Source organism: Benincasa hispida, chromosome 3 (genome assembly GCF_009727055.1).
Source record: "Benincasa hispida cultivar B227 chromosome 3, ASM972705v1, whole genome shotgun sequence".
Taxonomy (NCBI): domain Eukaryota; kingdom Viridiplantae; phylum Streptophyta; class Magnoliopsida; order Cucurbitales; family Cucurbitaceae; genus Benincasa; species Benincasa hispida.
The window spans coordinates 55,459,662-55,476,747 of record NC_052351.1 but is presented as its reverse complement, the minus strand read 5'-3'; the positions used below and the strand labels follow the sequence as shown (position 1 = coordinate 55,476,747).

The 17,086-nt window shown below is 31.1% G+C and overlaps 1 protein-coding gene across 1 annotated transcript; it reads right to left on the bottom strand.

Annotated features, from left to right (window-relative positions):
- Window positions 1-2,154: 2,154 nt before the first annotated feature.
- On the bottom strand, window positions 2,155-5,873 carry LOC120072567 (eukaryotic translation initiation factor 3 subunit E). The gene is made up of 8 exons (XM_039024958.1): window positions 5,558-5,873; window positions 5,313-5,467; window positions 4,858-5,085; window positions 4,650-4,771; window positions 4,102-4,321; window positions 3,740-3,882; window positions 2,740-2,877; window positions 2,155-2,464 (listed from the first exon to the last, which is right to left on the bottom strand). The coding sequence occupies exons 1-8, from the start codon at window positions 5,763-5,765 to the stop codon at window positions 2,365-2,367; spliced, it is 1,314 nt and encodes a 437-aa protein (XP_038880886.1). The 5' UTR covers window positions 5,766-5,873; the 3' UTR covers window positions 2,155-2,364.
- Window positions 5,874-17,086: the final 11,213 nt, after the last annotated feature.

Below are 17,086 nucleotides of genomic sequence, written 5' to 3'. Positions count from 1 at the left end.
TATTCAAGATTGAGAGACCATAAAAGCCACGAACTCGGCTCTCAAAAGTAGAACTCACATGAAGACAAATGGACTGTGTTTCCATTCGCCTTTCATTGAAAGTAGTGATAGTCATGATAATTTCACCATGGTGAGGAGTTTAAGCTCGGGTAAAATATGGGCAAGCTAAAACGAGCAACGTGGATGAATACAATGAACTAGTCCTAGTTAACTTTGTCTCATCGACAAGTTTACAAAGGATAAGGAAAAGAACAAAGATTCTAGTCATGGTGATTTTGAAAGTCATGAACAAGAAATAAAGAACAAATGAATACTAGCGACCAATTTGAGAATGTCACTCCTTATTCTATTTGAAAGCCAATGAACCAAGTATAATTTTGTCCTAAACTTGAAAAGCTCTCCATTAAATAAATGAAATGGGAAAAAAAAATATTAACCTAAAATCAAAACATTCCAGAAAGTCTACTATAATTTTATTCACAATTTTTGTTCTTTTAAAAATAACAAATAAGTATGTATCATAGAGTAACACGTGACTTTAGGTATGTGTAAACAACCTTTCTAATGGGAATTAAAATGAAAACTTAACCGAGAGTTTAAATTGATACACTTATTGAGTTTAAAGTTTATGATTAAAATAGATACAATCTCTTAAAAAAAACATCAATTTTAAAGTTTAAATGGATGAAATTAAAAGCATAATGTTAAAACTGATGCAACAAAATGTAACATCGAAACCAGTTTATTCCCTAAAAATGACTTCCCTATAATCTAATATATTCCCTAACAAAGTTCTGAAAATTATAATCCAGTCATAGTCATCCTATATAACTTTTTATTTGGAGAAAAATACCTTTTTAGTCCCTAGGTTTCGGATCTAGTTTTTATTTAGTTTCTAGATTTCAAAATGTTACACATTTAGTCTTTAAATTTTAAGTATGGCTTCAATTTAATCCTAGGTTTCAAAATGCTACAATTTTACCCTTGACATTTGAGTTTTGCTTCAATTTAGTCCTTTTGCTTCAATATTTACATTTTTAATCTCGATTTTTACTAAATGCGCACTTTCAGTCTTTTAGAGTTAATTTATGTTAATAAATCAAAAAACGTTAAAAGAACTATAATCAATTAAGTTTCAGTATTTTATCACTTTTAAAATTAAAATTAAAATTTCAATTCATAATTATTTTAATTAATTAATAAAAATTGACGTCGATGATTGAAAACAAGTATTTAATGAAAAACTTAGGTTGAAAATATAAAATCTTAAAATCCAATGACCAAATTTAAATAAAACTCAAATCTAAAGGATAAAATAGGAAACATTTTGAAACTTAGAAACTAAATTAAAACAAAACTCAAAATTGAAGAACTAAACCTATGAACCAAATAGAAACTAGACTCAATACTAGGGACCAAAAAGATATTATTCCCTTTTATTTTCTATGTTTTCTCTCTACTTCATTCTGCGGCGATTATAAATTTAGATAATTACAATATGTAGCATTTTTAGAGTTAATAATTAAACATTTAACATTTTTAAAGAATTATAAACATGAAAAAATGACTCTATCACTAATAAATTTTTATTAATGATATAGTTTATCACTTGTAGATCTTAGATATTGCTATACTTGCAAATACTTTGAGCTTGATTATTACATCTACAACTATCCTATTAAATTTTGATTGATTTTTCTTTTATTATTTTTTATGACACCTGTTTTCTAACTCTTATTAATTTATTTAGATTAAACACAAATGGTTTATATCTTAACGATAGGTTTATATTATTTTTATGTAAGAAACAAATACTGATAAATTTACATTCATTAAACCACTATATAAATTATATTTATAAATTATTTATATCTACTTTTCCACCGATGATTTAAAAAATTCAACCAAATGTTGCAAACTAATAAAACAACTTTTAAAATGTTATATTTATTATTAAAATTTTTCTAAGAATTCAACCATTATAGTTAAGAATGATATAAATAATTATAAATATTGATGAAATAGGCTTAATTTTCAAAAACAAAAACTAAAAATCAAAAGATTACCAAATGAAACCTTAAATGTACATCTTGAACATATCACTATTTCAGAAAAAGAAAAAAGAAAAAACAACCAAAAATTAATTCGACAATATTGGAAGGAACAAGGTTATCAATTCATAATTCTACATTTAAACAAAAAAAAAAATAACCAAAAATTATGGAGCGTTACATATCATTTCCTTAAAATCAAGGAATCAAATATGGAAATATTGCTCTCTGATTCTCTGCTGTTTGTTGTCAGATGAGTGGTTCAGAAAATATAGATATAACAAAAATAAAAAAAAGGCCAAACACCTAAAATTTATCTAGTTGCCTGAGCCTGTGCATGCTCTAGAAGCTGAGTGACTAACTTGTAAGTACGCCCAGATAATGATTTTGTGTGGTCTATCAGTTCTTCATATCTGAAAGGAAGCACAACACATTCTTCAGGAACCAAACATTTAACAAACAATTTAACAAACAGAGCTAATCGTTTCGAGAAACAGAACTTTAGGGAGTTTTAAGGTTGTGCCCAATAATACTTCTAGACAGTTTTTAAAGTTCAACAACTCCCTCCGATAGGACCAAGAAAGTTCACGGACCAAACTTAAGTATTTCACATATATAGCACCACTATTGGGAGGGTTGAGAAACGATTTTGATGATGTAAATATCGACATTAAGTAAATAAACTTACACGTTGGGCTGGTTCGGTTCCATTATAACCGTTCCTGTCTTGGAATCAATCTTCGCATCGAGCTTTGAGGTCCGAACAAGATTAACGATCCATCTCTCCGCATCCTCGTAATTTAAGTTCAACTTCTCGGCAAGGACACTGGCACAAATTACCAACAGGTCATTTGTAATAACAATATGATGAAACAAGATGACTCACAATGTCAAAATATACAATCAAGAGATAACTGAATTCCATTGGCAAACACACTCTTTCGATTGGATTAGACTGCTGGAAATTCTGAGAATTAAGCATTATGCATTAGAGAACATCATTATTTGGCATCACTAAGAGAGAAGATTCAAAATCAAATCTGTCACTGTGCTGGATTGAAGGAAATCAATCCTATACTACAAGCACAGAGTAAGCACCCTTTTTTTTCTTCCTCGTTTGCAACCCAGCCCCCTTTCAAGTGATAACAAATGGAGAAGAGGAAGTAAACACAAACAAAAAACATAGAGGAGCTTCTCATAATTAGATATATTAACATTTTCTACGGTTCTAGTCAATAAAAGTTGTATAATATAAATTTGCAATGCAAGTTGTATAATATAAATTTGCAATGCCAAGTTGTATAATATAAATTTGCAATGCCAAATGCATACTTCTTTAGCTCCTCCATAGGGGAAATAAAAAAGAATGATGATTTTAAACTCTTTCAACAGTAGAAACCATGACGATATTTAAAATGCTAAGTAGGTTAGGAGTCTTTTCTTGATTACACAACTAGTATTGCATTTGTTAATTTTCACAAACGTCTAGGGAAATGTATATAGTTATGAAAGCATGTTATTTGCTCAAAGGCAAACTCAATGCCTGTCATCAGGACTCTTTACCCTTCAAAACCTTGCATGATATACTCTTTTCTATAATACATAAGCAAACAGTTGCATCATGCACCCAATAAAAGATATAAAATGAGAAAATAATAAACTTAAAGAAAGAAAGTATAAGTATGTACTTCATATCAATGCGCTGATGTATTCTGCAGTAAGTCTCAAAGATGAAAAGGCGAGCATTTTCCAAAAACTCATCTCTCAAAGGGACAGTAGAAAGGTTGCCTTCTTCAAGCCTCTTTCCTAGGAAAGGGTCATTCAAGATAACCTACATTGAGGACAAGTAGTTCATTGTGAATTGCAAACCCAATAAAATTTAAAAATTGACTACATTTATTGTTCACTGCCAGCTAATATACATCTTAGTAACCAAACCATCCAAACAGTTGCAAACCCCCACCCCTAAAAAAATGAATAAAAAAACACCATTGAAGATGAGCATATCACTCTCTATTCCTAGTAAAGAAAAGAGAAGCAGTTAACTTACCTCTTCACACTCTCTCATCTTCTTTTGTGCCCCATCAAAATCATAATTGACATAGACACAAGTCAAAAACTCTGTGATGGGATCCTTATAGGAATTCTGTTCTTGCTGAATAACTTTGATAAAATCTTTGAACTGTGGCCTCCGTCTTTTGTTAACGATGAATGCAGTGGCCAAATAGCGTAAAAGATGCGGAGCATTGGTTTGAATGGCATTTAAATACCTGCAGAATAGAAAATACCACCTCATTAACATATGGAAAGACCTGAATTAACTCATCTCCATGCATCATACTCTATTCTTAACTCATCTAACAACGTTCTTTTCATGTTTTCCAATTACCAGGATTCAACTCATCTCCACATGCCTAGTAATATCATACTAGAACAACATAGAACATTGCTTTCTCATTAAAACAACAGGGAAACAACATGATAATGAGGACATAATTAAAATAACAGAGAATTAGCTTATTAACACATGGAAGAGAGCACGTCCCAGTGTAATATCAGTAAAACGTAGTGAAAACAGCCCAGATTTAGTAGACTTACTTATCTTGATTAAACAAGTCAATTATCTGTGTTCTTCCATTGTCGTGATTGAAAAAGATGAAGAGGCTCCAATGCATCAACCATATTCTGCTTTGCACTTGATTCATAGGTGACGAAAAGTTCTAAAATAGACATTACGAGAAAGAAAGTCAGTAGGATTACAACATATTAGTACACAAAACAGAAGAAGCTAGATAGGTCACACCACCTTAGAGTCGATAATTTCCTTCAAACGATTAAGCTCTTCAACAGCAATATCCCAGTTCTGCATTAAAACCTCAGCTGCCAATTTTCCCCATAGAGCACTCAGGCTCCTTTCACTGTTTGTGCATAAGGCTCTGTACTGATAGAGATAGTCAGCAGCACCAGAGTAGTTCCCACACTCGAACTGGAATTTGGCATATTGATACAATGCTTCTATTTGATCTGGACCAATCTGGAATTGGCATTTTGTGAAACCCAATAAGTTAAATCAATAATCACTTTCAATCTTAGATGGAAAATTAAAGAAACCCCAATTCAATTAAACATAATGAGGGTTTTATGTAAAAGGAGGACAAAGAAAAAACTGTTCAAACCATGAAATTAGAGCAGTTTATGGGAGATAAAGTCTACAACACAATTTGACAATAACAGACGTAAATCTAAGGCCATAAACTCAACCTGATAACGATCATTGAGCATTTGAAGATTGTACTGCTTATCAGCCCTCAGTTCCTGAACCGCAGCCGGATTCTGCAAAAAAGCAACAAGTGGCGCTGCAGACTCCTCCAAAGCCTTAAGCCTCGCCACCACTTCCGCCCTTCTGTCCACCATATCTGCACCAATTCCATCACGAACTCAGACTCAAAACACATCAATATCAAAAAAAACCCAACAATAAAATCAAAACCAAGAACTGCCCATGCCTTGAGGAACATCGTCAGTGTGGTAGAGTGACTTGTGGATGTCCATGGCGTAATCAACCATATTGGTCTTATTGAGAAGCTCGATTTTGGCCTTGAGGATCTGCTCATCGGGGTAAAGCTGCCTCTCTTGGAGGAACTCAAGGAGAGGGAAAACAAGATGACGGTCCAGATTCGGCGCAATTCGTGGAGTTAGATCGTAATCCGCCATTGTAGTGAAGCTTTGTGCTTGATTATTGAGGGTACAAAGAACAGAGGGGTTTGAGAAGGAAGGAGGATAAAAACCCTAATCGGCCACAGAAGAAGGCTGTCTCTGAGTTTAGGTTTTGGCCATTATTCTTTTTCTTAATATCCATTTTACCCTTACAGTTTCGGAAATACTATTTTGACCCCTATCTGGATTTAAGCGATAAATTACTTTTATAGAAGTAACAATTTAGTTTATGAACTTTTATTTGTGATTCTTTAATTAATTTAAGGATATATTTATGTAAGAGATCTCACTAAATCTTCACATCAATTTCTATAATAAGAATTAAATTTGATCAATTTTGTAAAAATTTAGTTCTTGAATTTTAGCATGTAACGATTTAGTCTATATAATTTCAAATTTGCAACGATTTATCCCTTTTATAGAAATTGATGTGAAAATTTAATAAGATTTCTTACATAAATAAATTGATAAACTAATTAAATACTCAATATTTTTATTAGTTACAAAGTCTACGTCACAAAATAATAAAAATTAACATAGTTTTTTATGAATGTTTTTTTTTTGTTAAGAACTAATTTGTTACAAATTTAAAAGTATAAGAACTAAGTCCGTGTTCGGTAACCATTTTGTTATTTGTTTTTGTTTTTTTTTTTTAAATTAAGTCTATAGACACTACTTCCACCTCCAAATTTATTTCATTTCACCTCCAAATTTCTTCCTTTGTTATTTACTTTTCACCAATGGTTTAAAAAATCAAACCAAATTTTGATAACTAAAACAAGTCGCTTTGTTTTTGTTTTTGGAATTTGTTTAAGAATTCAACCATTATATTCAAGAAAGATGTTAATCATGAAATAGACTTAGTTTTCAAAAACAAAAACCAATAACCAAATGGTTATCAAACGGGGACTAAATTATTACATACTAAAATTTAGGTACTAAGTTGGTACAAAATTGAAAGTACAGTGACCAAATATTTATAAACCAAAGTTCAGGAACTAAGTTGTTGCTTTCACGAAAATGTAGAAACCAAGAATGTTTTTTAACCTAAAAATAACAATTAAAAAAAATCATCATCTTCTTAGACAATTGAAAAATGAAAAATGTAAAAAATGTGCTAACGATTATGAGATTTATATTCTAAATCCTTCATCTCTATTGTACTAAATAAATTGAAAAATGAAAGAAATTGTATTTCATATTTTTTATATATATTGTTATTGGACAAAACGAATATAGCTCAACAATTGGCATATAATGTAGTGATAATAAGGTATGTAATTCAAATCTTCAAGTTTTTTGAAAAAGATATATGTGGTAGAAAGAAATTGCGTTCAACAATGGATGAAATGTAAGGTAATTTTACCCTTTAGAAAATTTTGAAAATATGAATTGAAAATTTTTGTTTCACTTGTCTTTTCTTTTGTTTGTTGGGAATAAATTACAAATTTAGTCATAAACTCTACGCTTTGTACATATTTAGTTTATGAAATTTCAAAAGTGTAATAAATCTCTAAACTTTCAATTTTATTCAAATAGATCTTTGAGAAATTCAAAACGTAACAACACGGTTCTCTAAGACTTAAACTAGACTGTTACTATAGACATGCATGCATACATTTCAAAATGACATTTTCCATGATTTGATAAAACCAAATAAATACTATAAAATTAATAGTTTTTTAAAAGGTAAGTAAATGAAATTCATTTAACAGAGTATCCTAAAAAATAGAAGAAAATTAAATAACTCGATAAATCATCATCCAAAACATGCAAACTGCAAAAATTGAAAATCCTCTAAGTTTAACATTTGACTAAATTTAAAATCATGAAAATGCTCGGTTAAAATTCCAAGTGCAACGGAAAAAAAATTCATACCATTTTTAGATTTTAATAATAAATTAACAGATGAAATAAAATATAGAAACCTTTAACGACTCGACTTCTACGATCTTGATTCCATTGCATCAAGTGAACATGGTTTCACCAGTATTCTCCTCGGTTTCACTAACATTCTCCTTAGGGGTTAGTGAGCTAAAAGGAGAAAGAAAAATCTCATAAGACCAAAAAGCAAAAAGAAAAAAAAAAAAAACTAATTATGTGATGTAGAGAGAACTGGAGAAGAACTTAGGAAGAATATCTCTTTCCCACTCCCATATAACTCCCTACGTTGGGAGTTTGTTATAACTAATTTATTTAATTAATAAATTAAAATAATTTTAATTTATTTAATTAAATAACGATAAATTTATTTAATTTAAAAAATAAATTAGAAGACTTCTTAAGAATAAGAAAGAGAAATCTAATGTAAATACCATGGAACAAGGTTTGATCCTATTCATGGGGATTCCGTAAATATTCCATTCCAAAAATTAATAACTAAATATCTCATATTTAATTAAATGTGCATTCGAGTCATATTCTAATACATCCCTCACTCATAATCCATAGTTTTAATTTAATTAATTTAAATAATTAATTAATTCTTCAATTAATTAATCATTAAATTAAATATCACATATTTAATTTAACCTTATAATTGAGTCACATTCAATTATTTTTCTCTCATATTACCTATAGTTGTAATGTGCATCTAATGCGCATTAATTTTAACATAAAGTTGTAATATGAATCATACTAAATTTAATATTTGAACTCATTGTAATATTTAATTATCCCACTAAATCAATTTTTTAATCAAATTAAAAAAAAATTATATTATAAAATTTAATTAAAATATAAACTTTATATTATAATGTATCATCATACATTATTTTCTTTTCCTTAGTAAATTTGAACATTTCAAATTACTTTAATTACCTCAATACCCTTTATGAGCTACCAGTGGGACTTAATAGACCTACAGATCAGAAACTCCAATGATATGAGATTAATTGGCTAAACTCATTAACCAAGTTAATCAATATTTGTTAGTTGTAGGTAGACTCCACTATAGACCCACAGTTGCACTTTTCTCACTGCATATATATTTCTTGTCCACGGATATTGACTAATAGCAGCAAGTTAATAATTCACGAGTGTTCATAACACCAATTGGGTCAAATTACTATTTTACCCTAATGTTACCTCTACATCCTTAAGTACCAGTGCTCCTCTAATGAACATCATATTTGTGGTTCAACCATCAAATAAAAATCCCTCTCGAGCTAGTGAGGGAGTAAAATTATTTTGTTCAAATCCTGGAGACACTACTTAAGAGAACACTCATCTACTTACCCTAAAGTTAAGAAATGGTGAATTTCATCTCGTGAATTTATGTTTTTAGCTCCCCATTTGGTCTTGTCCCCGAAATGGTAGGCTTATTGAGTCTGTGAATTGGCTAGTCTCACCTATACAAATCCCTCATGAATAAGAGTCCATAATTCACTGAGGATTAAGACTAAGTTGCCTAGGTCATCATAGTGAAATAGAAACCTAACTAGTCAATGAAGTTACATCTATTGGTTACTTTTTCATGGTCCGGTCTTATGAAAACTCATTGCATAGGATACCCCCACTCACATGTCTCCTACACAAATGCGTTGGATCATTGCATTTGTATCGAATACAAAATGGGTCATATCCATAGTGTCACCAGGACAAGGTACCCAACCTTATCCATATACTATACACCCTTTAGATTGTATCTTGATCACTAATCCCCATATGTCTCCACATACAGTTCAAGACTCATACAAAAGTCTAGGATGTTAGTTTATTGGATTAGGGTTATTTAGGCAAGATAAATACAAGATAAGCAATACCTATTTATGTCCTAAAACTCATAGATAGTAAATGTAACTTTTGACTGTTCATTAATAAATTATTATTGATGTTTTTTCAATAAATCGTTATTGTTGATATTATGTTAATCATGCCTAAATAACTCTAATCCAATAAACTAATATCTTGGGTTGTTGTATGAGTCTTGAGCTATATGTGGAGACATACAGAGATCACTATTCAAGATACAACCTAAAGGGTCTATAGTATAGGGATAAGATTGGGTACCTTATCCTGTAACACTATGGATACGACCCACATTGTATTTGATACAAACATAATGATTAAACGTGTTCGTGTAGGAGACATGTGAGTGGGGGTATCCCATGCAATGAGTTTGCATGAGACCAAACCGCAAAATAGTAACCCCTAGCTGTAACACCGTTGACTAGTTAGGTTGATATTTCACTAGGATAACCTAGGCAACTTAGTCTCAATCCTAAGTGAGTTATGAACTTCTGTTCACGAGGGATTGTCCTTTGATTTGTATGGGTGAGAGTGGTTGACTCGCCGACTCAATAAGCCTACCATTTTGGGGACAAAACTGAGTGGATAGTTGGGAACGTAATTTCATAAGATGGAATTCACTCTTTTTCTGCTTTAGGAAAGTAGATGAATGTTCCCTTAAGTGGTGCTTCCTGGTTTTGAACATAGGACCCTGCCCTCTCATTGGCCTGAGAAGGACCTCTGTTTGTTGGTTGGACCACAAATAGGTTGTTCATTAGAAGTAACCTAGGGGTAAAATGGTAATTTAACCTAGTTGGTGTTACGAACACTCGTGAAAGACTAACTTGTTGTTATTGGTCTACATCCGTGAACACAGAAATATATCTACAATGGGAATAGTTCAACTGTGAGTCTATAGTGGAGTGTACCCACAGTTAATGAATATTGATTAACTCAATTAATGAGTTTAGCCAATTAATCTCATATCGTTGGAACTTCTGATCTGTAGGTCCATTAGGTCCCACTGGTAGCTCAAAAAAGGTATTGAAGAAATTAAAGTAATTTGAATTGTTCAAATTAACTAAGGAAAAATAATATAATGTGTGTTGATACATTATAATATAAAGTTTATAATTTAATTAAACTTTGTGATATAAATTTATTTTTGAATTTGATTTAAAAATTAATTTATGGGAGAATTATATATTTAAAGGATTTCAAATATTAAATGTAATATGAATTAATTTCATATTAAAACTATAGGCTAAAAATAATGCACATAAGATGCACATTAAAACTATAGATTATATGAGAGAAAGATAAATTGAATGTGATTCAATTATAAGGTTAAATTAAATATGTGATATTTAATTTAATCATTAATTAATTGGAGAATTAATTATTTTAATTTAATTATATTTTAATTAAACATGATTTGATTAAATTAATTAAATTGAAACTATAGATTATATGAAAGAAAGATAATTGAATGTGATTCAATTATAAGGTTAAATTAAATATGTGATATTTAATTTAATGATTAATTAATTGGAGAATTAATTATTTTAATTAAATATGATTTGATTAAATTAATTAAATTGAAACTATAGATTATATGATAGAAAGATAATTGAATGTGATTCAATTATAAGGTTAAATTAAATATATGATATTTAATTTAATGATTAATTAATTGGAGAATTAATTAATTTAATTTAATTAAATATGATTTGATTAAATTAATTGAATTGAAACTATAGGTTATGTGAGAGAGATGTATTAGAACATGATTCTAATACACATTTAATTAAATATAGGAGATATTTAATTATTATTAATTAATTTGATTAATTAATAATTTTTTAATTTATTTTTTAATAAATTAAATTTGATTTAATTTATTTATTTAAATTAAATATATTTATTATTATTTAATTAATTAAAATAAATTAATATTAGATTTATTTATTATAATTAATAAATAAAATTAAATAAAAAAGGGAGGGAAAATAGGTAACTCCCCACGTTGGGGAGTACGTTTTTTTATAGGGAGATGGAGTCTTCTCCCTGATTTTTTCCCTCTCCCTCTGACTCTTGTGTGGTTTTAACGAAAAAAAAAACCTCTCTTTGGTAGACAGTTTCTCTCTGAACTTTTCTATTTTTTTTTTCTCCCAAACCAAGAAGAGGGGATCCCACTATCCCGCCTCAAAAAAACCCAATAGAGGATACTGGTGAAGGCTTTTTGGAAGTGTTATTTATTTCCAACGAGGTTTTTCAACAAGGCATGACTTTTTTTTTTGAATGTATATGTTTAGCCTAGCTTTGTTTTCTAATGCTATCTCTCTTTGATATTAAATTAGAGTTAGATCTAATTTTTTTCGTTGCGGTGGGCTTTAATCCCTACAAAAACCCAACAAACTCCCACTTGAATTAAAACTCTAGTCAGTGGGTTAAAAATAATCCAAAACTGAAAATGTCAAATGTACAATATATATTACATGAAAAGTAAATATACAAATACAATAAACTAAGGCATTCTTATACCCATTACACATCTCCCAGTGGCCCTAAATTATACTATATACATGTATCGCGAATCTAGACTCTCTAGATGACTCTCAAACACTTTAGCCGAGAGAGCCTTTGTAAATGGATCATCGATGTTGTGCTTCGAAGCGATCTTGATGATGATCACATCTCCTCGTTGCACAATCTCCCAGATCAGGTGATACTTCCTCTCCATGTGCTTTCCTCGTTTGTGGCTGCAAGGTTCTTTTGAGTTGGCTATTGCCCCACTGTTGTCACAATATAATGTAATGGGTAAGTTCATATTTGGAATAACTTCCAAATCTGTAAGGAACTTTCCAAACCAAACTGCTTCCTTAGCTACTTCACAAGTAGCTACATACTCAGACTCCATAGTAGAGTCTGCTATGTATCCCTGTTTGATGCTTCTCCAAACTACGACTCCCCCGTTAAGGATGAACACTGACCTGATGTAGATTTCCTAGAATCCTTGTCAATTTGGAAGTCAGAGTCAGTGTACCTTGTAAAGATCAAATCCTTAGCCCCATACACCAGCATGTAGTCCCTTGTTCTCTGAAGATACTTGAGAATGCTTTTAACCAGCGTCCAATGATCTAACCCTTGATTGGACTAGTACCTATTGACTATTCCCACTGCATAACATATGTTAGGCCTAGTGTAGAGCATATCATATATTAAGCTGCCCACAGCTGAGGCGTAAGGAATACGTCTCATATCCTCAAAAGGAATATGTCTCATATCCTCAACTTCTTGAGGTGTCTTAGGACACCGTTCCTTAGACAAGTGAACCCCATGTCCGAAAGGCAATAAACTGTTCTTGGAGTTCTACATCGAATATCAAGCTAACATTTTGTCAATATACGTTGCTTGAGACAATGCCAACATTTCGTTCTTACGATCCTTAATTATTTGGATCCCCAGATTTGTTGGAATTGATACCCTAAATCTCGTGGATTGTAGATTATAATTATAATATACAAACAATTTTATTTATTTAATAAAATATGAGATAGTTCGAAATTTTTAGTAGCATTAACTCACAAACCAATAAACTAATATCTGAGGTTATCTTTTGTAGCTTAAACATGCATGTAGAAACATACAGATGAATCATATTTAAGTGATAACCTAAATGATTTGTAGTAGACGGATAAAGTTAGGTACCTTATCCTGACAACACTACGAATACGACCTGCTTTGTAGATGTTACAATTGTTGTAAAGTGCTATAAATTATCTAATCCTAATCATTTATGTGGAGACATGTGAACGGGGGTATTCTATACAAAGGGCTTTGTATAAGACCGAACCATGAAATGATTAGTCTTATTATATAACACCGTTGATAATAGAGACTTACATTTCATCAGGATGACCATAGGTGACATAACCTGAATCCTGAATGAGTTGAAAACTCCTGCTTATAAAAGCGGTCAGTTGATTTGTATGGGTGAGAATGGGCAGATCGCCGACTCAATAAGCCTACCATTTTGCATCTGATAGGGGATTTGGGAACACAGTACACAATACAAAATTCACTCATTTCCTAATGTTTGGGTAAGTAGATAAATTGCTCCTTTAAGGGCTGATTTCGGGGCTTGAACAATGTGGCGCCACACCCTCTCTTGGTCCGAGAAGGGTTTGGTCATAGTTGGACTATGACTTATTGTTCATTAGAAGAATCAGTGGTACTTAAGGAGTTAGATGTAGGGGCAAAATAGTAATTTTGGCCCACCTATACTTACGAGCAATTTGTGAAGGGTCATCTCACTATTGACTGGTTATATCCAATAAACACAAAAATATATATGTAGTGCGAAGAGTGCAACCGTCGGTCTTTAGTGGAGTGACCGACAGCTAATTGATGTTGAATAATTTAATTAAATAAGCCTTAATTAATTATTCATGTACCATTGAAGCTTCAATCTATAGGTCTATAAAGTTCCCTTTGTAGCTCAACAGGGATTAATGAGAATCAATTTTGGATTAATTTGAATTGTTCAAATTAATTATATGTGATATAATTAAATTAATTATAATGTGATATAACTAATATAATATATTTTCATACATTATAATATAAAGTTTAATTTGAGAGAAAACAAATTTTGAATATGATTCAATACTAATTATATGGATGAGATTCATATAAATATATTTAGTATAAATGTTGATTTATATTAAATATCATGCATTAATGAGAGAATTAACAAACTATAGATTATATTGTATTTGATACAATATAAGAACTATAGGTTATGTGTTACATATGATATAACATATAGTTATATATATGTGTGTGTGTGTGTGTGTATATATAATATATATATATAATAAATTATTATTATTATATATATATAATATATGTATTTAAATTAAAATTATTTTTAATTTTAAAATTAAAGGGAGGAAAATAACTTCCCTCTCTTAATTCTCTCTTTGTTCTTAAGACCTTTATCTTCTACTAGAAGTTTTATAGAAGGAGATCACTATATGTAATTTTCACTGAGATCTTTTTCCTTTCTAAATTTTTTTCTCCCTCTCCCAAAACTCAGAGCCCACACATTTTTAAGGATTCTCTACCCAAAAGAGAATAGAGAAGGCTACGTTCGGTGGTGTCATTATTAGGTGTTTGTAATCGTGATTGATTGTGATCATTTTGGAAAGAGATTTCGTGAAGAAGGTTTCAGTTCTTCAAGGGTAATGTAATTTCTACCCCTAATTCTTTTCACTCTTCAAAGCATGCTATAATTTTATTAAAATGCATAATTGGTTGTTTTGTAAATTTGTTATTCTATGTAAATCTAAAAATTGGGACGATCCCGCTTCTGCTATGGAATTCATAGGGGTGTTCAAATAACCCAACAACCCGAACAATTTGGACTACCCAACCCAAAATGTAAGGGTTGGGTTGGGTTGGATTGAATTTTTCTATTTTTATTGGGTTGGGTTGGGTTGTGGGTTGGCTAAAAAAAATTATGGATTAACCTAACCCAACCCGAATTATATATATATATATTCATCTTTGTTTAAAGTTTGATTTCTTTGTATTGATTAATTTTTTATTTTTTAATATTTTTCTTTTAAAATTGTTATGATATTTGTCTTTGTTTAAAGTTACAATAAATATCATAGATATTTGGTATTTAGCATCTTAATTTTATGAGATTTTAGTTATTAGTCATGTGTTGTATATAAATTTACATATTTTTCATTAAAAAAAAAATCTAACCAGACAACCCAACCCAACCCAACCCATGTACACCCCTAGGAATTTACCATTCCTTTATACTGCGCCTCTCCTAAATCTTTCATTTTGAATTGGGCCGTTAGCGAGTTTTTCACTTCAGTAAAATACCCTACATCATTCCCAATGAGTTGAATATCGTCCACATAAAGTACTAGAAAAAGCTACTTTATTCTTGTTGATCTTTTTGTATACACAAGGCTCATCAACATTTTGGTCAAAACCAAAAGATTTTATTGCAATATCAAATCTAATGTTCCAAGATCTGGATGCTTGTTTCAACTCATAAATGGATCGATTCAACTTGCAAACCTTTTGCTCCCGACCTTGGACTATGAACCCTTTGGGCTGAGACATAAAGATATTAAGATTATCATTCAGAAAGGCAGGCTTGACGTCCATTTGCCTTTCATAGTCATAATATGTGGCTATGAGCAAGAGAATTCTTATAGACTTTAATATAGCAAAAGGAGAAAAAGTTTCCCCATAGTCAACCTCTTCTCTTTGAGTATAACCCTTTGCTACAAGTCTACCTTTGAATGTTTGTACCTTCCCAGTTGCATCTCTCTTTCTCTTATAGATCTATTTGCACCTTGTGGGTTTTACCCCTTTAGGTAGATTTACAAGTTACCAAACTAAATTAGAGTACATTGACTCCATTTCAAGGTCCATTGCTTTGACCCATTGGTTCTTATCTACGACATTCATCGCCAGTCAATAGAATAATGGATCCTCAATGCCATCATCAGGTATGACGACCTGAGTTTCAGTTAAACCCAAGTAGCGGTTAGGTCGTGATACAACCCTCCCACTGTGTTGAGGCATTCTCAGTGATTGAGAAGGACGAGATGGATCTAAAAACTAGCTCATTCATCAAATCTTGTTGAAGGACCAACTTCATCAACAACTCTTGTTAACTCTTTAGTAGCTTCTCCTAATACTAAATTATTACGTGGTTTGTGATCCCTCATGTGGTCTTCCTTCAAGAAAGTAGCGCTAGTCGATATAAACACTTTATTTTCATATGGGTCATAGAAAATACCACCTCTCTTTTCTTTTGGGTAACCAAATTGGCACAACCTTGAACGAGGTTCCAGTTTCTTAAGATTTTCACAAGTACGTATGCTGGACAAACCCAAATCCTAAAGTAGCACAAACTAGGTTTATGCCCGCTCCATAACTCGAAAGGTATCTTCGAGGGAATATTATTCCGGATGTAAGTTGCAATCTCTATTACATACCCCCAAAACGAGCTAGGCAACTGAGCATAGCTCATCATCGAACGAACCATGTCTAACAAGGTTCTATTTCTCCTTTTTGATATACAGTTTTACTGAGGTGCACTAGAGTTTAGAGTTGGGATTGGATTCCATGTTCTATCATATAGTCCTGGATTTTTTTATCCATATACTCTCCATCTCGATCAGATCGAAGTGTTTAAATAGTTTTACCTAATAGTTTGTTAACCTCAACCTTAAACTTCTTGAATTTTTCAAGAACTTCAGACTTATGCTCCATTAGGTATAATTAACCATACCTTGAATGATTATCTATAAAAAAAGATGAAACATTTGTATCCTCCTTAAGCTTTTACATTCATTGGACCATAGAGATCTAAATGTATTAACTCTAAGGGCTCTTTAGCTCTATAACCTTTTCCGCTAAAAGATCTATTGGTCATTTTTTCCCTCAAGACACGATCCACATGGTGGTAATGAATCATCTTCTAAATCATTTACAAGTCCATTCTTTACCAAACACTAGATCCTATTGAGGTTTATGTGACGTAGTCTTAA